The sequence below is a fragment of the Protopterus annectens genome, chromosome 9.part0 (assembly GCF_019279795.1).
Source record: "Protopterus annectens isolate FY-2018-M chromosome 9.part0, PAN1.0, whole genome shotgun sequence".
Classification (NCBI taxonomy): Eukaryota; Metazoa; Chordata; order Ceratodontiformes; family Protopteridae; genus Protopterus; species Protopterus annectens.
The window spans coordinates 571,512,553-571,535,362 of NC_056743.1; the positions used below are offsets into that span (position 1 = coordinate 571,512,553).

The window sequence follows — 22,810 nt, forward strand, 5'->3', positions numbered from 1 at the left end:
TAATGTAGGTTGCACAGTATATTAAATTTGAAATGCCAGTTCTTGCCAGTTTTGTTGAGAAAATGAAGGAGGAGGAAGACCGAGAAGTTCAGAAATTGATTCACAAGTAAGTGCTTTACTGCTTAACAACTAAATATGTTTGTGTACAAGCTGTCTTTGTAAAGGTTATGGGTAAAGCCCTGACTAAGGCCAGGATGACCAGGGATTGATTAGTGACATGGGACAAGTAGGAAGTTAGCGTCTGCTGCTGGCTTACACAACTTTCGGGGAGGGAGGCAGTCTGATCCCTTGCTACACTGACCCCTTGGCCAGGGTTGAGAAAAGTGCAACAGTACAGAGGACCACACTCTGCATAGGTTGATAATCTGTGCATTTATACTGTGTTTGGGTTAAAGTGCATACATGGGAGCATGGAGGCTGGCATGCACAGAAGCATGCAGGGGACCATACATGAGAGCATGGAGGCTGGCATGTATAGGAGCATGTAGGGAACCATGCATGTGAGCATAGAGGTTGGCATGCACAGGGGCATGCAGAGGCCTATATACGGGAGCATGGAGGCTGGCATGCAGAGGAGCATGGGGGACCATACACAGGAGCATGCAGGAGGGCATGGTGGGTGGCATGCACAGGAGCAGGGGACCATACATGGGAGCATGGAGGGTGGCATGCACAGAAGCATGCAGGGAACCATACATGGGAGCATGCAGGGGAGCCTGGAGGCTGGTATGCACAGACGCATGCAGGGGACCATGCATGAGAGCATGGAGGCTGGCATACACAGGAACATGCGTGGGAGCATGGGGGGTGGCATGCACAGGAGCATGCAGGGGGCCATACATGGGAGCATGGAGGCTGGCATGTACAGGAGCATGCAGGGGACCATACATGGGAGCATGCAGGGTGGCATGCACAGGAGCATGCAGAGGACCGTAAATGGGAGCACGGAATCTGGCATGCAGGGGACCATACATGGGAGAATGGAGGCTGGCATGCACAGGAGCATGAAGGGGACCATACATGGAAGCATGCAGGGGAGCGTGGAGGGTGGCATGCACAGGAAGCATGCAGGGGACCATGCACACGAGCATACAAGCATAATAGGTCCTTATTGCAGCTGTGTTTTAGTGTCATTCACATCAAAACTACATGAGTGGACTGTTAGACACAACACAGACAACCCTTGATGGCTACCCATGCTGCCTCGCCAGAATTATCTTTGACCCTTAAAGTGGAGGAGTGAATGAGAGAATCAGCATTTTAAGGAGTAACAGATGCGAGCTGCAGGAATATTAACAATTATATTCTTCTTTTCAAGGAGGTCAGTCATAGTAACATACTGTGAGCAATACCTGCTTGACATTTTTCTATTTTTTTGCTGTATGCCAAGTACCCCCCTGGCAGCACAGCCTGATGTTTTCATGCTGCACATTTACTGTAATGTTTTCAGACATTTAACTGTTAGCTGTGTTATAAAAAGAATGAGAGCTCATTTAGGAAATTTGTATTATCCAAATACGTTTTCCTAGTGCTTTTGTTAAAATATGCGATCAGTATGAAATTAGTCTGGTCACAGTTTTCAGACAAGTTGTACTTATTCTGAGTTCAGAAATGTAACTGTATGCTTAAAATTAACTTACGTGTTATAATTTCTTACTGTGTATGCTCCCTTCAGGTATGTTTATCTTCATAAATTGAATTTGTTTATTTTTGACAAATAGCTAAGAAACTGAATTTGTACTATATTGATTTATTAGGTTTACTATCATTATTTTGACTCTCACTCGGTCGACTGCACTATGTTCGACAACGGAAAGTTGAACACAGCACTATCGAACTTTGAAAGCAAGCCTAGGAATGTGTTTTAACATGGGTCAAGATAGGGGTTCACTGCTATTGCCGAACTACAAACCTTGTCCCTATCTTGACCCATGTTAAAACCCCTTCCCAGGCTTGCTTTTAAAGGACGACATTGCTGTGTTCGACTTTCTGTCGTCGAACATAGTGCGGTCGACCAAGTGTGAGCCGAAATAATGATAGTAAACTATTTATTATTATGGCCTTTATCTGTCAGAATGCTTTCCAGCTTTAATCAGCAATGCTTTTGTCACTTCTTTTTTAAATTTTTGTGTGTGTATCTCTCTCTCTCTCTCTCTCTATATATATATATATATATATATATATATATATATTTGTTTACCAGGTTGGTTCACTAATCACAGCTAAACATCAGAGTGACTCTTATAAGATTGGGGGTATCTAGAAGATATCCTTCCATATCACTGTTGCAGTATTCTTTTACAATAGGGATCCTCTGCCAAGGGTAGCCTGACCATCCATCCAGTATATCAAAGCCTTTAGTTTGTAATAGGTATGCCATATGTCACACGTATGCTCCCTGCTCATGGTGTAGGGCATAAAGGTGATGTATGGACATACTGTCCTCTGAACCCAAGTGCCATCTTTGATCTTCGGTCTGAATGCTCGTATATCTGATGTTTACCAAGCCGCTTTTCAGATAAGTGCTCCTTTTGGGTTTTTTCTTATGCCCTTTTTATTTTTAGGTTGTTGGTTTCATGTCATCCAGAAAGGAGAAATGCCATTGTGGGAGACAGATTCTCTATAACAATTGTCACGAGCAGTGTTTGTTTTGCTTAGGTGCTTCCCACGACCATATGTCTTGTACCATTTGTCAGTCATTTGTTCCAAAAACATTGCATAGTCAGCTCACTTCTTTAGTGTTTTATTTAGAAAACCAACATCTTAAGTTGTTGGCTAAAGATACTATGGAAGAATCTTCCTGCCCAGAGGGTCAGCCATCCACTAAGAAAAGAAGACCAAGAAAGCTTGGTTGGATTCTTTTGCTGTACCACCTCCACCGGATGTCTCTCTTGAGGTTAATGTAAGCCTGGAAGACCACCTGTTTTTTTCAGTCAGATTCCTATGCCATGACCGCTTTGGAGGCTGGCATGAATCTGGCTTTTTGCATGTCCATGGAGGCTTGCGGATGTCTACTTCTGATGTACAGGGGAACCATGGCTGATTATTTCCAAAAGGCCTATGAGAGTTCCTCAAATCTTGGTGAGAGAAGTGATACCTACTATGCTTATACAGTGCCATCATAGATCAGAGCCACCTTAGATCTTTAGGGCTGATGTCCCCGTAAAGAAGAAGCAGAAAACGAAGCACCTTTCTCCTGCTCTCAAAGATCCTCAGTGTGAATAGTAAAGTTTCACTCAAGGTCTATTAAATGCTCTTATGACTCTTAAGCTTCCTCAGGGGCTCTCCGTTCCTGCTCCCACTTGGTCTTCTACCCCTCTTAAGAGGCCTGGGGAACAGGCTTAAGTGATAAGGATGTGGATGCTGATGAAGAATCCTTTACCTTTTCCTCACAAATTCCCTCTCTGTTGGATTATGGCTCTAAGGAAGAGGAATCATTTAGTCCTAAATCTTATTTTCAGGATATTTCTTTTGGTGACACAGTTTCCAGTATGTTGGAGTTTTATTTTAAGTGGGATTGTGCTCAGGTCTCTGATGTTCAGAAGAGGTACTATGAGTTTCTTCAAATGGAGTCTCCTAGGCCCTCTGCTGTCCTTGCTGCCTTGTTGGATGCTTTTTCTACAGCTTCCCTGACTCCGGCTCTTAAAAAAATGATAGGTTTTATAAGATGCCTGAGAATTGCAAATTTCTTTACAGGTGCCCCTCTGCTGACTTTTCTGTTATGTCTGTTGGCTCTGATAAGCCATATAAACTGTTGCCTTCTACAAGTTGCTTTGCTTTGAGAAGGACAGCAGAATTATGGAGAGGTTGAGTAAGAAAGTGTATACTTCTGCTGCCTTGGCCTTTAGAGCTGTAAACTACCAGACACGTATGACTAGGTATACTTTGGTTTGTCTCTCTCGGGCCTGTCAGGTTGTTTCAGATCTTCCTGAATCTGAGGGGAAGGCTTCAGCACTTTTTTTACTAGGGACTTCTTTTCAGGTTGCTCATCATTCTATTAAATGCACATATGATGCAGGTGCTGCCTTTTCTAGAGCTACTGCTTTTGGCTGTGTGTTGAGGAGGTATTCCTGGCTTTGACTTCAGCGTTTGCCTGATATTAAGGCTAAGCTGATGGATGCTTCTGTAGATAACAAACATCTTTTTGGTGCTGGTGCCACTGAGTGGTTTAAGTCCCTTCAGGAAAAGTGTAAGGTTTTACAGGATTTGAAACATAATTTTGTTTCACCTGTTCCCAAGTTTCAAAGAAATTGCCCTAACAAACCGGCCATTGTCCGCAGACCGTCTTGCCCTCCCCCCAAAGGTAAGAAGGGTGGTAGAAGGGCTCCTCCTGCTAAGTCTACTCAAACTCCTTCAGCTCAGAAGCCTCTTTTCCAGACAAGCCAGGTGCTGTCTGACTATCCTTAACCCTCTCTTCTCAGATACATTCCTCTCTCTCCTTATCTTTCCCTTAACCTTCCTATTTGGTTAAAGATCACTCAGGATTCTTGGGTTCTATCTATTATTGACCAGTGGTATTATATGGTTTGGAAATCTCTTCCCCACGTTTTGGGCATTCTTCAGCCTCCTCAGGAACAGCTTCCCTTTTTTCCAGAAGTGCTTCAGGACCTATTGTCTCAAAAAAAATCTGGAAGTTCTAGCTCCTCAAAGGAGGAAGCGGTTTTACTCCAGAGTTTTTGGTCCCCAGGCAAGAAGCCACCTGGAGACTCAGTTTGGATCTATCTCAGCTAAACACCTTTTTTGAAGGTTCCTTCCTTTTGGATACTGTCCCTTCAAACCTTGTTTCCCTTTCTTCTTCCTCAAACTTTTCTGGTTTCCCTGGATCTCAAGTATGCCTATCTCCATATCCCTGTTCATCCTCTTTTCAGGAAGTTTTTACTTTTCTTTGTTGCTTCCTTGCATTTTCAGTTCTTTGCTTTGCCCTTTGGCCTCTGTACTGCCCCAAGGGTCTTCACCAAATGACTTGCTCCTGTGATTTCTTTTTGTAGGATGAGAGGAATACAGGTATTTCCGTACTTGGATGACTTGCTTATTCAGGCTTCTTCTCTAGAGAGCTTAATTCAACATCTTCACTTTGTATTTGTCTCCCGCCAAGTCTATGGTTTACAGTGACTTTCCAAAAATCATTCCTGACTGCTTCTCAGCATCACATTTTTCTAGGGTGCAGGCTCCAGGCAGTTCCAATGCTGCTGCCCCTGCCTCTTCCCAAGGCTTTAACTCTGATTTCATTCTTTCAATGTCTTCTTTCTCTGGACTCCATTACAGCCAGGGAGTTTCTAAAGGCTCTAGGGTGCATGGCTTCCACCATTTTTATGCTTTCTCTGACCAAGTTTCATAACAGAAAGCTCCAGTGGTTCTTAAAGTCAGTCTGGCTTCAACATTCTCACCCTTTGGATTTTTCAATTCCACTTCTCCTCTGTCACAGTTATCTTCAGTGCTGGATTTGTCAGTTGTCTGTCAATCCGGGTCTTCCTTTTCACCCTCCAGTCCCCTCTCAGGAACTCTTTACAGATACCTCAGGTGTAGGATGGGGGCCTCCTTTGGTCCTCTAAAAGTGCAACCAGGGCCTTTGGTCTCTTTGACAAACTAAGGACCACATCAATATCAGAAAGATGAAGTCTCCTCTTCTGGCCCTTCAAGCCTTCCATTCGCTTTTCCTTCCAAGGCCCCTCACAGTCTTCACAGACAATAACCACAGTGATGTGGTGCATCAACAAGAAAGGGGGGGGGACAAGATCTTACCTCCTGTGCAGACTAGCGCTTCAGGTTTGGCGTCTAGCTGTCCAGTATCAGGTGACTCTTCAGCCAGTTGGCATTCCTTCAGATTAGAGCATTGTGGCAGATTCTCTGAGCAGGTCCATAACCCAGTATCATGAGTGGATGCTTTACAGAGATGTGTTTCTGGACATTGTCCACCAGTGGGATACTCCTCAAGTAGATCTTTTTGTTTCCCCTCTGAAGAGACAGCTTCCTCTTTTTTGCATCAGAGTCCCATGTCCTATGGGTTGGAAGGTGTCTTTTTCTTGGAAGGTGATGCTTATTTATGCCCCCCCCCCCTTCCTCTCATACCAATGGTCCTGTTCAAGATAGAACAGGATACTCCTAAAATCTTGCTGGTGACTCTCTTTTGGCCCAGACAGCATTGGTTCCCTCTTCTTCTGCATTTAGTTAAGGGCAATCATTGCAAGTTACCTCACAGGGTGGACCTACTCACACAAGACAAGGGGTCTCTCAGCCATCCCCACCTGTCCACTCTTCACTTGATATTGTGGGTGATAGGGTTTTGATCCCTTTTAGGCATCTTTTTTCTGAGGACATGCTTTGAGTCCTGCAGGAGGCCAGGAAACCCACTACCAGAAAATCTTATTTATCCCAATGGAAGAGATTTTCTGTCTGGTTTCCTTCATGTAACCTGAATCCACTTACTGTGGAAGTCCCTTTGGTTCTGTCTTACTTGTGTGAATTGCTCAATGCTGGATTGACATACTGTTATGCTGAAGCCCACCTGTCAGTTCTTTCTACTTGACTGCCTTTGACTCCCCCTTTGGCTTCTAGATTTGAGGTCAGACAATTTCTTAAAGGAGTCTGTCTCTTGTTTGTCTCTATTACAAATAATAATGAGGCTTGGGGTTTCATTCAGATGCTTTAATATATACAAACACATCAGGATGGATAGCAGTATCAATAAACTAAAAAACAGAGCTTACATACATCATGTTCACATCTCAACAGGTAATTACAAAATGGCAGTCAGGCCATTGCTGCTGCTGTGATATAGGCTCAGACACCAGTCTCAAATTTTTCTGATTCCACCTAAAAGTTGCTCCTTCTGAATCTGTAATGTACAAGCTTGGCTGTGGACTATTATTCTTCATGACACCAATCTGATCGTTACCTTTGGACCTTTGCATCCTTATCACTTCTCCCTCTCGTAATGGATTGAGCGGTCTGCTGGTCTTATCATAGTAGGACTTCTGTGATAGGTGTTTCTTCAACAGATTGGCTTTCACTGATATCTTGTTCTTGATACATGGAACCAACAATTGACTGTTGAGTGATAATGTGGTTCTGGTTTGTCTTGACAGAATTCTCTGAGCAGGTGAACCAAGATGTTTATCTTGAGGAACATTTCTTAGATTCAAGAGATTCTGGAAAACATCAGTATTATCTCATTTTGGCTTCTGAAGTAACTGTTTTGCACTTTGAACTGCACGCTTTGCCAAACCATTTGACTGCGGGTACTCGTGATGTGAGTAAAGTCCCATTCTTCTGCAAATCTTTGGAACTGTTGGCTTGTAAACTGCGTGCCATTGTCAGAAATAACTTTGAGCTGGTCCGTACACTCTAGTCCGTGAGTCTGGTTAAGCTGATGAGCTGGTCCGTACACTCTAGTCCGTGAGTCTGGCTAAGCTGAAGTGGATATTCATCGTGTTACCCTGCTGCAGTCATCAGGCGGTCCCGTAATCAGCCGGAATTCCAAAGTCTTGGTCCGACGTCAGTTGCTGTCGCCTCATCCCTGACGTCAGTGCGCCAGGGGTATATATATTGCAACTGACGCCATTTTCTTCAGTCTTTCTTGCCGCGCGGTGCCCGAAGCAGAAGCAGTTCGCAAGTGCCGGTCGGCCGACTCCTGAGATTGTCGAATTCGAATTTCAGACCAAAGTCTTTTATAAAGCTAAGTACCCCGTTGGGGAAACTTTTCTTGCCTCAGACTGATGTCAGAAAAAGTTAACAATTGCATTTCTTGTGGGAAGCAAATACCTCATAAGGATTTTCATTCTTACTGCATACCTTGCCTAGGCCCTGATCATGATGTCACTTCTTGTCGGTTTTGTGCTAGGTTTAATAAGCATACTATTAAAAGACGATTTGATTTCGCACAACACTATTTTGGTAGAAAATTTAACTACAACATGCCTTCGGAGCTACCGACTACCGGCGTGCACAAAAAGCGCAGGGATAAGGACCGACAACCCAGGCCTAAGCCAGATTCCGAGGCCTCGGCTGATCCGGTCTCCGGTTCTTTGGTTCTCAGTGAGGCTCTGACGCAGCCCCTGACTACCGCAGATCTGGAACCCGAGACCGCTATGGATATTTTGACGGAATGTACTAGGCCGACGCAGCCTTTTACTTCAGGCCTTTCCGACGACTTAGCTTCTAAAGACGTCGGTGCTGCAGAAACGCCATCTGTTTCTGAAGGCGTTTTCAGACAGACGACTCTCACCATTAAAACGTTTTCTAAGTCGAAGACTCCTTCTAAATCTAAAAAGACTGCACTTCAGTCTCCTGTTCAAGGCCCTATGCCTAAGAAACAGATGCTCAAAATGGCTGAAGATTTGATTTCTCTTATCAGGGGTTCACAGCCCCCTCCTGACAAAAGGCCTAGACAAGAAGAAGATTCTGCTTCCTCTGAGCAACTGTCCATTTCTTCAGATTCCTCTGAGGACCAAGACTATTCCTTCTCTCCTTATGAAGATTCTGATGCTGAGGACTCTGTTCCCTCAGCTTCTCCTTCTGAGGACTACCCTTTTGGGGAAACTTTACACACTACGAGGGAACATTTTCACTGGGAAGGTCAGGACTACTCTGATTCCAAGAAAAGGCTCAGAGAGTTTCTTTTACTCCCCCAACACAGACCTCTAGCCATCCCACCTGTTTTGGACATTGTGGATGATGTCTATTTAGAATCCAGTTTCAACCTAGACTCTCTTCCTCCTGCTCCGGCTAAGCCTGACAGATACTACAAAGTACCTGATTCCCACAAATTTCTTTACAAAAGTCCAGTAGCTGACCCAGAGACTATCTCCCAGGGTCCCAAGGGGGCTAAGGCTTCTATGGCTAAAAACCCAGTACCTTCTGAGAGGGATTCCAGAGCACTAGACAGGTGGGGGAAAAAGGTTTACACCTCAGCCACATTAGCTATGAGGGCACTAAATTGTCAATTTCATATGCTTAAGTATCAGCAATTTCTAATCTCTCAGTTAAAGCAAAGGATAACCTCCCTCCCCCAACAATCTGAATTGAAAGAAGTACAGGATTTGTTGCACGCCACTGAGCAGGTGGGCAAACATACCTTACAATGTGGGTTTGATTCTTTGGAGGCCTCCTGCAGAGCAGCTGTCACTGGATCGGTTATACGTAGGCGTGCCTGGTTAAAGGAACAAACTCTGCCTGATCATGTTAAAGCAAAACTACTAGATGCTCCCTTACAGCAGGATGTTCTTTTTGGAGTTAAAGCAGAAGAAGTTTTAAAGAAAATGGAAGATAAGGCAAAATCAATGCAGACAGTCAAAGATTTCCTACAAGCACAACCCCCTTGCTTCAGCAGAAACTGGCCAACAAAAAATTGGTCCTTTCCAGTCACTGACAGACCACAGAGGGGTAAATACAGGCGCCCAAGGGGACGAGGACAACCGCAAGCCCAGTATAAACCTCGCCAATGGGGCACTACAACACAGAAGGGAGGAGAAGACAGGTCTCAACCCACCAGAAGGCAAACTCAATGACTTGCACCTCATCTGGCCAAGCAATACTCTCTTGACAGCCCTCTTGGGGGGAAAACTCGCACTTTTTGCAGACAACTGGCACATGGTCACAAAGGACAAATGGGTCCTAGACATAATTTTACAAGGATACAGATTCCACTTTCACACCTTGCCAATGAAAAGAGGAATGCCAAACCTGCCACAAAATCAATGGGCAGAGGCACAAAAGCAAATTACAGCTCTCATGGACATGAGAGACATTCAACTAGTACCTACTCGAGAGCAAGGCCAAGGATTTTACTCAAGACTCTTTCTAGTGCCCAGAAAGGACAATGCCTGGAGACCAATTCTGGACCTTTCAATTCTAAACCCTTACTTACAAGTTCCCAAATTCAAGATGCTAACACTACAGCAGCTACTTCCCATGTTGGGCAAGGAAGCATGGCTAGTAAGTTTGGACCTCAAGGAGGCATACCTGCATGTCCCTATCAGACAAAGTTGCAGAAGATACCTCCGTTTCATTGCAGGTTCAACTCATTACCAATTCTCTGCACTGCCCTTTGGCTTATCTACTGCGCCCAGAGTTTTCACAAAATGCCTGGCACCAGTAATTGCATACTGCAGACAAAGAGGAATTCAAATATATCCATACCTGGACGACTGCCTCATCCAAGCAGAAAGCAAAGACATTCTCCTACATCATCTGGCCTTTGTGAAGCATCTACTAAATTGTCTGGGGTACACAGTAAACGAAAAGAAGTCAAAACTAGTACCCTCACAAAAAATGACATTCCTGGGTGCCAGCTTGGATACAACGGCCCAGAAGGCTTATCTTACACCAGACAAGCATCTACAACTGACTCAATATTTCAAGACAATGGCAACAAAGACCCAATTAACTGCAAGAAAAATTCTGCAGGCTTTGGGCTTCATGGCATCTTGCATACTAATAATACCATTTGCAAAACTGCATATGAGGAAATTGCAGTGGTACCTAAAAAGCGTATGGTCTCAACACAGCCACAGCTTGGACACAATGATATCTCTCATTCCCTGCCTTCAACAGGAATTTCTATGGTGGTCACAGGCATGTCACCTCAACAAGTGTCAGCCTTTCACCTTGCCCCCAACCAGGCAAACTATCACAACAGATGCTTCAGACTACGCCTGGGGGGCACACATGGCAGGACAATGCATTCAAGGCCTACGGACTGCAGAACAAAGAAATCTGCAGGTAAATCAAAAAGAGATGCTAGCTGTACAGAAAGCTCTGACAGCCTTCAAGGATCTACTACATCCAGGACAACTTGCAATAAAGACGGACAACACCACAGTAATGTGGTACATAAACAAACAAGGGGGCACACATTCCTACCCTCTTTGCAGGCAAGCAATGATCTTATGGAACACAGCTCTGGCCTACCAAGTCCAGTTACAAGCTCAATTCCTGCCAGGACAAAAGAACACATTGGCAGACGACCTAAGCAGAAACATCAAAGATCCCCACGAGTGGAAACTAGACCCACAAATATTTATATTGATAACTCAGAAATGGGGCCTTCCAAACATAGACCTGTTTGCCAGTCCTCAAAACTACCAACTGACAAAATTTTGTACAAGGACATTCCACCATCAAGCTTGGAAAGTGGACGCTCTCTCCTTCAGTTGGAAAAACCTGACAGCATATGCCTTTCCTCCATTACCTCTCCTCACAAAGGTTCTTTTGAAGGTCAAAAAGGAGAAACCACGACTGATTCTCATAGCCCCAGACTGGCCACGCCAACACTGGTATCCGCTATTGAAGAATATGGCTCACGTCCCACCATGGATATTGCCTCAAATACCCCATTTGCTCACGCAACAAAACAAACAGATTCTTCACAGCCAGCTCAAAACTTTTTAAATCTGGCTGCATGGCATATCTACTAAACATCCAACCAGCTCCTCTTTCACAAGCAGTTCTGGATGTTATTCTGGAAGCCAGGAGGCCAAGCACCAGGAAGGCTTACTCGGACAAATGGAAAAGGTTTTGTGCCTGGAACCAAGCTAAAGGCCAAGACACAACTCAGCCTCACATGCCTCACATTCTGCAGTATTTAGCTGAGATGTTGCACAAAGGACTTTCCTTTTCCTCAATTTAAATCCATGCTTCAGCTATTTTAGCTCACTATGGCACTAATCCACCTTTATTTTCAAATCCACCTTTATTTTCAAATCCTCTTCTAAGGCAGTTCCTCAGAGGGGCAAAAAACTTTAGACCACCTAGGAGAGCTCCTACACCAACATGGGACCTCAACTTTGTTCTGGAAAAACTAATGCTACCTCCCTTTGAACCAGCTTTCTCTGCAGACCTTCAGTTCCTATCTTGGAAGACTGCCCTGCTCCTGGCAATAACTTCAGCTAGGAGAGTCTCAGAACTACAGGCACTAATGGCAGTGGAACCTTTCCTAATTTTTCATCAAGACAGAGTTTCTCTACGAACTAATCCTTCCTTTATGCCTAAGGTGGTTTCCAGTGTAGCTTTAAATCAAACCATCCACCTACCCACCTTCTTCCCCAATCCACAGAACAAAGGTGAGAGACTCCTGCATTCCTTGGACATTCACAGGCAGCTTCGTTACTACTTGGATAAAACTAAGGCTTTCAGAAAAACTGACCAGCTCTTTGTATCCTATGCTACAGCTTCTCAAGGGAGGGCTATATCCAAGCAAACCATTTCTAAATGGATAGGTCATTGCATACGGTTCTGTTATACCCACCATGGGAAACCAGTTCCTGCTACCATTAGATCCCACTCTACCAGGGCAACAGCTACCTCTACAGCCTTTCTCAGGGGGGTTCCTACCAAGGAAATTTTAGAAGCTGCAACTTGGAGTTCTCTACACACCTTCACCAAACACTATCACCTACCTCTTTACTCTAAGTCCAGGGCGGGCTTCGCCACTGCAGTTCTGCAGGGCCTTATTGCCTCCACTAACCCTCTATGATACCCCCCCCCACCTTAGCTTTGGGATTCAACCCAAGTGTGATGACTGCAGCAGGGTAACATGATGAACATAGTACAGTTTTGTACCTGCCATAAATGTAGATGTTCGAGTGTTCACCCTGCTGCAGTCCAGGTTACCCTCCCTCCATCCCCTCTGATCTACTGGCAAAATCTCTTCAATGCCTTACTGATGTATTTGCTTATAGCTGAAGGGATTTTGTGTTTGTGCAGTGTTCACTCCATTTGGTACTAATACTGATCACCCTTTTGGGGGCACCTGACATCTGGGGCACGAAAAACTGAAGAAAATGTCATCGGTTGCAATATATATATACCCCTGGTGCACTGACGTCAGGGATGAGGTGACAGCAACCAATGTCGGACCAAGACTTTGGAATTCCGGCCGACTGCGGGACCGCCTGACGACAGGATAACCCAAGTGTGATGACTGCAGCAGGGTGAACACTCGAACATCTACATTTATGGTAGGTACAAAACTGTACTTTCTTTCTGTTGATTAGGCTTAGTACTATTACATACTGAACAAGAAGAAAGTGCTCTCCCAAAGTCTTGGGACACAGAACGCCAAAATACTCTCTCGCCCTACTTTTGGTAGAGTCTGTTCCTGGGTGACCCTGATGCAAGATAGTAATGTACTCTATTTTCAAGGAATTTGGAACAATTACTTTTGGACCTTTTATTATGATACCTTTGTCAGACAAAAATCTCATCTCTGTATGGAAAGTAAGGTTTCAGTTCTTGTGGTAAACTAGATTGCCTTGACGGCCATCCTTTATTGATAAAGTTGAGCCTTTACAAAATCGGATCTGTGGCTGTGTTCTCTCAGCTCATCAACATGTGTGGAAGACCAGTTTCTCACTTCCTTAACTTCAAAATCATCAAGCGATTGAGAATGTGATTGTCATTCTGTTCAGTGGTATTCCTGGGTGACCTGGATAACATATCAGCAAGATAAAGAAATTTGTCTTTCTTGTAGAGAAGATTGGAATTGTATTTTTGCAATCTCAGCATCATATGTTGCAGTCGGGCTGGAGCTGAATGCATTGGCTTACTCAGGATTGTGACTAGTGGCTGGTGATTTGTTTCAGTCCGGATAGGTCTACCATAAACATAATCATGGCACTTCGAACATGCAAGCACAATTGCCAAAAGCTGTTTCTCAATCTGGGCATATTGCTGTTCAGTTTGATTAAGAGTTCTCATTTCATAGGCAACATGTTGCTCCTCTTGTAGAATAACTGCACCAAGTCCAAATTTTGAAATGTCACAGGAAAGTGTAATTGGTTTGTGAACATCAAAGTATCTGAGCATCAGCGGACTGTCACTTCTCAATTTCAGGACATCAAATGCTCTTTGTTGTTGCTCTGACCAAGATAAGGATATATCTTTGTGTCAACTCTCTGAGTGGTGATGAAAGGTGACTTAAGTCTGGAATGAACTTGCCTAGGTAGTTGACCATGCAAGAAAACATTGCAGGGCTAGAACATTGTGTGTAGCCGGCATCTTGAGAATGCCTGTTTGTTTTGAAGGATCTGGTCATAGACCTGTACTCATAAATAAATGACCAACATAAGAAACCTCTTGTAGCCTGAATTTGCATTTCTGTTCATTGAGCTTAAAGTTGGCTTGACGTGCTCTTTCTAGAACTTTTCTGAGGTTTCTGTCATGCTCAGCTTCATCACAACCTCCTACCAGCATGTCGTCTACTATGATAGCACAAGGATACCCAGAAAAAAATTGCTCCATTGCAAGCTGAAAGACTTCACTTGCAGAATTTATCCCAAGTGGCATTCTCAAAAATCTGTACATGCCAAACGGAGTACTAAAAGTAGTGCGCAATGAGGATTTTTTTGTGAAGCCAAGTTTGCCAAAATGAACTTTTTGCATCTAAGACAGAAAAAATAATGGCATTTGGCATCAAGGCTGCGACTTCTTTGACTGTGTGCATTGGATGATGAGGTCTTCTTAATGCTTTGTTCAAATCTCGTGAATCAGTATATATTCTGATGTCATCTGAGCTTTTCTTGTGAGCTACCACCTTGGAAGATACCCATTCAGTTGGAGTTTCCACTGGATAAATTACACCTTGTTGCATCATTTTATCTAACTCAGCTTGGCTATTGGAACTTTACATGTTGGCCTGATAACTGGACTGACCTCTGGGTGTAACTTCATGGAGGACACAACTGGAAGTTTGCCTAGTTTATCTTCGAAAAGATCAGCATAGGTAGACAAATGTGGGGGGCAGCATTGGAGTAGTGGTCTTTTAACTAACATGATTGACTTCCTTATTAAATGAAATCAGTCCCAGTTTCAGAGTCTTTGAGCCCTAATGACTGGACGTGCCTCTTGAACACATAAAATAACAAGTCGTAGCTTCTTCTAATCTGCTGGAAGTAACATGAAAGCACCACTGAGCCTTCGGTTTGAATTTCTTCACCTCCATAAGCAACACATTTCACACACTTTCCCAAATCAAGCTTCTCACCTTTGCATACTCTAGCAAATGTTTCTGCAGACATAACATTGCACTTAGAACCTGTTATCAACTTTGAGCTGTGTGGGTTTGCCATTTTTATGAACGGTACAAAATACTTTATTCTTTGCCCTTAGATCTACTGCATTGGTCATTTCATAAAGCACTGACACACCATCAACATAAAGAGTAGGCTTATCGCAGTCTAACTGATCAACTCGTTTCATAAAATGCTCCGTTTTAATAAGAGTGTGGGCCTATTGATTTACAAAATCTTTTGAAGTGATTCCACTTATTACATTTGTGGCATTGTTAACCAAAAAACTAAGCACTTTTCCCTTTTAGATTCATGATTACCATCACAATTATGACAGTTGGCAATGAAAGTGGGTTGGGGCCCATGCTTTGAGTTTGCTGACTGACTCTTTTGCTTCACTGAGACTGTGCGAAGTCTGGAATTTGCTAGAAAGTTCTGGGGTTTACCAATGAGTGCTGCAGGGGTTACAGCTGCCATGTGCTTGGTCTTGTTTCTTCTAACCATGTGCTGCATACTATCAACATGAGCTTTATCACTGTACTTTCTAGAGCTGCTCTCATTTGTAAGCATATTTGTATGCATTTCTGTAAGCTTGTATACCTGACAAATCTCAATGGCCTTATTCAAAGTCAAATCACTGTCATGAAGCAAAGTCTTTCTCACAGCATCATGTTTTGTACCACACACAAGTCTGTCCTTTATCAGCTCATCCCTTAAGTCACCAGATCTGCGCATTTTAGCTTTAATTCTCAGATTAGTTATATATGCTGCAAAAGTTTCACCAGGCCTTTACTCCATGGTGTAAAATAAGTGCCTTTCCATTGTAACATTTATCTGGGAGTTACACATTTCTCTAAATTTATTTTTAAGCACTATCGGTCCTCCCTTGACTTGCCCCGTACAACAGAGCGATGGTCCCCCCCCCCTCTCAAACATAAATTGCAGGTGCTTAGACAATTGAGCGCTCCCTTTCTATGGCTTCTGATCCAGCTAAATTAAGTAGAATAAATGCCTTTGTACAATCATCTCTATCAGAAAATGCAGTCTGTATGAAAATATCATACTTTTGCTCAAACTCTCCAATTCTCAGTAATATTACTGTCAAACACAAGTGCACTGGGCTTTCAAAATCTGTCTGTCATTCCCACAAAGTATGCATAACCACACTGAAAGTATGACCCTTGTAATTATGTACGAAAAAAACGTGATGTGAGCTTGTAACATCATTCAAATGCACAATAAACTTTTCAAAATACTTTACGACATATGCTCTGTAATGGCTGTACTCTGCAAAATATGCCTTGTAATGACTGTACTTCACAAAATATGCCCTGTAATGGCTGTAGACTTTGCGAAATAGCTTTACTATAACACTGCATAAACATGCAAACACTTTATACACTTCTGAAAACTTGGATATCTTAGCTTAATACGAAAAAACATGTGCTGTGTGAAAAAATGCATTCATTTCTCCTTATTTTATTCATTTTATGCAGTCGGACTTTATTTCCAACATTTTCCATAGTAATTTGAATTATTTTTATCAATATCATACATATCTGTTTTTGCAAAAATTATTTAGAGCGTTCTGTATGCCTCGTTTCATATTATGTGAAAAGAAATAGTGCTGAGCAAGTTTTAATACCTAAAATTTGTTTCTGACCTGTTTTGTGAAGTATGGGCAGTTTTGGGATGGTCCACTGCTGTATATTCCACCAACGTCTGGGTAAGTGCCTTAAATAATTTTTGTCAAGCCTTTCCTACTTCATGCCCCTTTAGAATGCCAGTTCTGACTGCAGGCCCTTTGGATATGTTTTCTCTGATACCATGTCCTTTAGACATGCCGCTTCTGACACCATGTTGCTCGTTCATCTCTATTACAAATAATAAGAAGGTTTGGGGTGTTTATATTCAAACACATCAGGATGGATAGCAGCGTCTTTAAATAAACAAGCTAGCTAACAAACAGAGCTTCCATACATGCATGTTCACATCTTTAAATAAACAAGCTAGCTAACAAACAGAGCTTCCATACATGCATGTTCACATCTTTAAATAAACAAGCTAGCTAACAAACAGAGCTTCCATACATGCATGTTCACATCTTTAAATAAACAAGCTAGCTAACAAACAGAGCTTCCATACATGCATGTTCACATCTTTAAATAAACAAGCTAGCTAACAAATAGAGCTTTCATACATGCATGTTCACATCTCAACAGCTAACTACAAAATGGCAGTCAGGCTTGCACATGCTCACTATTTATACTCTAGTGCAAGCTCTTGGATAGCTTCTTTAAGGTATATACACATATATTGATCTATAGTGTCCTTCATATTAGACCTCCAAGAAAGTCTATTCCTCCTTCCTGGGAACTAAATTTTGTTCTGGAAAAATTGGCTCAAGGTCCTTTTGAGTCTGCAACTTCAGCTTGTTTACAGCATCGTTCTTGGAAGACTGGTCTTCTTTTGGCCCATACCTCAGTCAGATGGGTGTCTGAGCTGCAAGTCCTTATGGCTGTTTCTCCTTTTTTGTATTTCATATAAGAACAAGGTGTCTCTTTGTACTAATCCTTCTTTTATGCCCAGGCTGGTTAATCAGTTGTCTCTTAATCAGTCTATTTGCCAACTTTTTCCCCTTCTCCACACTCTGCTAGTGAGAAGGTTCTTCACACCTTGAATTTGCATAGACAGCTCAGATATTATTTGGATAAGACGAAAGCCATTCATAAATCTGAGCAACTATTTGTTTCCTTTCATTCTAGATCTTTAGGTTTGACTGTTTCTAAGCAAATCATTTCTTCATAGATATCTAAAGCCATTTCCTTTTGCTATCCCTTTCATAGGAAAAGCCTTCTTTCTTGAGTTACTGCTCATTTTAACAGAGCTGTGGCTTCTAGTGCTTTTTCAGAGGCTTGGATACAAATTCTGTTCTTGAGTCAATGACTTGGTCTTCTGTGCACAGTGTCACTAAACACTGTACGTTGGATGTTTCTAGGGCTAGAAACTGGTTTCCAGGGTTACCCTACATGGTTTCTTAGAGGCTCTGCTGGTCATACCTCCTCCCAACTTTCTTCCTGAGCTTTTGTGCCCTCCTTATTGTAAGGAATACTACATAGTGATATGGAAGGACATAGTGCAGTTGTATAAAATCTTACCATAACAATAGACGTCCTTCTCTTCACTGCTGTAGTATTCGCTCCCTTCTTCCTCCCCGTTCCTCTTCTCCTTCTAGATGTACTTGTTGTCTCTTTGACTCCTTAGACTCTCCTTCTAGATGTACTTGTTGTCTCTGACTCCTTAGACTCTCATTCCTACTGGGGCTTTCCACTTCTGAGGATGATACGTCCTTTTGTCACCTGTATGCCCTATGCCATGCACAGGGAGCATATGTGTGACATGTGACTTACCTATTACAACCTAAAGGCTTTGGTATACTGGCCAGACGTTGGTCTACACTTGGCAGAGAATCTCTATTGTAAAGAATATTACATCAGCAAAGAGAAGGGCATCTACTGTTTATGGTAAGATTTTACACAACTGTACTTTCTCTGGGTGGAAATTTCTTCCCATGTTAAGACTTTGGTGGAAATCTATGCTTATACTGTTAGAGTGACTCTCATTGTTAAAGTATTCTTTTTGAGGGCCATGATGCTGACTGCTTACAGCCAAAGATGTAAACCTACAGACTATAGTAAACACTAAGCACAGTCAGTGTTCTCTCCCTCCATCCTACATATATTGGGCAATGACTGATGTTGCTATGAAGGTAACGCACTCTTTTCCCAAAGGAAAAATGATTCATATACTAGCTTGTGCTTCACTGGTTCCTAGAGCTATAGGTCATGGCATTAGATGTAACATTTCTGCTATTCTTCATAGCCTCATAGGTTTTTACTAGGCTAATGACCACAAGGGCCTTTTTACACCTAGCCATGCATCCCAAATCTCTGACAAGTTCTGATACCCTTGATAAGTGTAAGCAGGGGCCTGGGAGATGAAACATTTACAAGCTAGGGCCTGGAGATGAACCATTTACAGGTTGTCTGTGTCCTTTATCGACATAGGTGCCAAACCAGGGATGAATTTCTTGTTCCTCATCTAATTATCCAGGTTGCACTTGAATTGGGTTAGGGAGGAACTCTGCTTCACGTGGAGTCAGTCCCTCCCTAACCCAATTCAAGTACAAGTGTTAACTAACTGGCCTGATACCCTTGAAGATAAATATATAGGTATTCAGTTTGTGATTTTCACCTTTGTTCATTCTTTCTTGCCTTCTTTGAAGAAATTCTAGAATATTTCTGTTTAATAGACATCACTGTTTTGACACTGAGGGCCCTCTTAGATGGGTTATACAATTAATATGTCTTATTTCCTGTCTGATATTGACTATTAATCCTCTGAATCTGTTGCATTCATCAGCATGCACACTCTCCTTTACATATAATGAATCATGTGGTCCTCTAGGAGGCAAAGCATAGATGTGAAGTTGTTCAGTCTTGCCGTTTGTTCTTACACGTGGGTACGGAGCCGATCCATTGGCTCCGAGCTGGCCGCTTTCCAAGCTCAAGATCTCTGAGTAGCTTGAGGCACAGTCTCTATCCCATGATGCTCTCTGACTAACCTCAGATCTAGTTTGCCACTGCAACAGATCGCAAGTTCTCCAGAGAGCTCGGGGAAGTATATCCCTCATTGGTGAGATCAGACCATAAATTAATCTCACTGAAGATCCACATCCCGCCCCCAACCCCAGCAAAAAAGACCACAGTGAAGAACTTCTCAAAAGCAAACTTCACACTTCTTAAGACTGGAGTGGTATCCTTCAAGGCCCCCGAGCCAGTGGAAACCACAACCCACGCTGCTGAAACCCTTACAAATGCCTTCTATGAGCACCTCCAGGAATGTATGGATCAAGCAATCCCTAATAAAATCAAGACCCTTTCCACCAAAGGCAGGCGCCCGGTCTGGTGGACCCCAGCCATAAACAAACTCTACAACAAGAGGAGAAAGCTACTACATGACAGAGCAAAATCCCTAAAAGGGAAGGCATCTGTGATCAATACTAGCAGAAAACTACGATCACTCATAAAATCATCCAAGGCCAACTTTGAGAGAAAAATCGCTAAAGACACAAAAGACAATCATAAGGCCTTCTTTAGCTATGTTAGAAACCTGGGTGGAAACTCCCAGATATGCTCAGAATTAGTCCAAAATGATACAAAAATCACTGAACCCACAGACATTGCCAACATACTGGCAGACAGGTTCAGTGCTAATTTCTCCCTCCCTCCCCCAAAAGGAGAAATATCTATCCCACCAGAGTCTAGCCTCCCAAACATCTCAGATGCCCAGGTGAGAGCTGCTCTCTCTAAAGCAAAAACACAGCATCAATGGGACTGGATGGTGTCCCCGGCTGTGTGCTACGAACTCAATGAGGAACTAAACCCACACATAAGGCTGCTGTTTAATCTTAGCCTTACTACAGGATACACTCAAAGAATGGCGTGACGGCAACTGTGGTCCCACTCCACAAAGGCGGTGCTTCTACGGACCCTGGAAATTACTGCCCCATAAGCTTGATGAGCCTTGTCTGCAAAGCTATGGAGAGGATCATAATGGAACTCATAAATAAAGACATTGGGGACCTACAGACACTGGATCCTACCCAATTTGGCTTTGTCAAGGGCAGATCCTGCCTCTTGAACTTGGTCGACTTTTTCAAACAGTCACTAAGGCCATTGATGAGGGTAAGGCAGTTCACACAGCCTACCTTGACCTAGCAAAAGCGTTGACACAATACCCCACTGGCATCATAAAAGCTCACCAGCTTAGATGTAAACCCATATGTCACAAGATGGGTTGCAAACTGGCTCAAGGACAGAACACACAGGGTTAGAGTTGCTGGTGCCATGTCAGACTCTAAGCCGGTCACGGCGGTGTCCCACAGGGCTCAGTCCTGGGCCCCTCTTGTTCGGCATTTATTTTTCTGAAGTGCAGGCAAACATAGGGGATTGTGGCTGACAAAATTTGCAGATGACTGCAAACTGGGCACCATAATTGACACTCCATCAGACACAGACATCCTCCAGAGAGGTCTCATAGAAATGGATAACTGGTGCCAGAGCCATGGCCTTAAGCTAAATGCCAAAAACTGTATAGTCATACCCTTTGGGAAAAACAAGGTAACCCCTAATTACCACATAGGTGGTAATCCATTAAACATGGAAGAAGTTATCAGGGACCTGGGGACCCAAGTTGACAGTAACCTCTGTTTTGACACTCACATTGCCAAAGTGGTTAGGAAGACCTTCTACATTGCCCACCTGATCATGAAGGGATTCACATCCAGATCAGGAGAGGTCATTGTACCCCTGTACTCTTCACTTATCAGACCAATGATTGAGTACAACGCCCCATTCGGAATGTACCTTACCCGACACCTGCAGCAGTTGGAAAGACCCCAAAAGTTCCTCACCAAAAGGATAATGGGACTCAAACATATGTCATACGCTGCCCGACTGAAGAAACTCCAGCTCTATTCAGTCGCATACCGTCTGCTCAGAGGTGATCTGTGCCTGACCTACAAGGCCATGTCCAACCCGGAATTAATGGACATGCTCCACCTCAAAAAATCCAAATCCACCAGAGCCACGAGAGCAAGAGACTTAAACCTCAACACGGATATAAATAGGACGTGCTGGAGGGACAGATTCATCACCCAGAGACTCCCTACACTATGGAACAGAGTCCCAGTCCATGTGAGGCAGAGCCCCTCACTGACTCTGTTCAAGAGAAATCTTGACGAGTGGATGGGAGATCATAGGTTTACCCCGGGAATCATCTCTGTGTCACTGCTGGACAGAGGCACAGCAAACTAATGGGTATAGTATTCTCATCCTAAGGGGTGGTGAAAGCCACACACACTCTGGCTAGGCTTATAAATGCCCTAGGGCAGATAGCCTAGTATGAACCTATAAGTATAATTCTTTTTTTTTCTGTCTTTTGACAATTTGTACTGCTATATTTCATGGAGTTTATATCCTAATTGGTAGATAATATACCTGTTATTTTTTTAGGGCTGTGTCCCTCTTGTGTGGATTTTAGCTTTGTTTGTGTGGTTGGTGCAGTTGCTCTTGGGCCTTGCCCTCTTTTTCGTTTAGGCACTTCTGTGCTTCCCTCATATAGTTGAACAGGGCTCTGTCAACTTGATTTCCCTATCCCTTATACTTAGTCTTTAGATAGTGTACTTTTTGCTGTAAATACTTAGATAACTGTATACCTTATATTTGGTCTTGGGATAGCGTGCTTTTTGCTTTAAATGTTTAGAACCTGTTGTAGTTCTGTTTTTGTCGTATTATCAGGGATCTGATAATTGTGTGCTTAATATGTCTGACCAAAAAGAGAGACAGAAGTGAGGTTTCAAGACGTGTGACTGTGGGCAGAAAATGTCCATTACGGACAATCATGTGTCCTGTGTATATTGCCTAGGACCTCTGCACTTACAGGAGGATTGTTCTATCTGCCACTCTTTTAGTGGCAGAGTATTGCTTGAAAGGAGGAGAAAGCTAATGGACAGAGGACTGTTGAAACCTGAATTTCAGGAAGCCTTGGATAAGACTGACCAGACCTCCAAGTCTTCGAAAGGGTCGAAGTCTTCAAGGGTGTCCTCAGAACCCAGGCCCTTGGTTTTGAACACCGCTGTTAAGGTGTGGTCGCCGGTTCCTAAGTCATCAGAGCCGTGCACTGAACGGATGTTTCGGAGCCAACCCTCTGAGCTGGAGCCAGTGTCAGAGGTGTTGAAGTCT

At 43.3% G+C, this 22,810-nt stretch overlaps 1 protein-coding gene across 3 annotated transcripts in view; it reads left to right on the forward strand.

The window, feature by feature from the left end:
- The window catches only part of RASSF2 (Ras association domain family member 2), a 228,946-nt gene that overhangs the window by 192,491 nt on the left and 13,645 nt on the right, over positions 1–22,810 (forward strand). For all 3 annotated transcript variants that reach the window (XM_044083102.1, XM_044083101.1, XM_044083103.1), the window contains one exon: positions 9–106. In XM_044083102.1, coding sequence (XP_043939037.1) covers positions 9–106 — 98 coding nt within the window. The remainder of the gene's footprint in view (positions 1–8; positions 107–22,810) is intronic.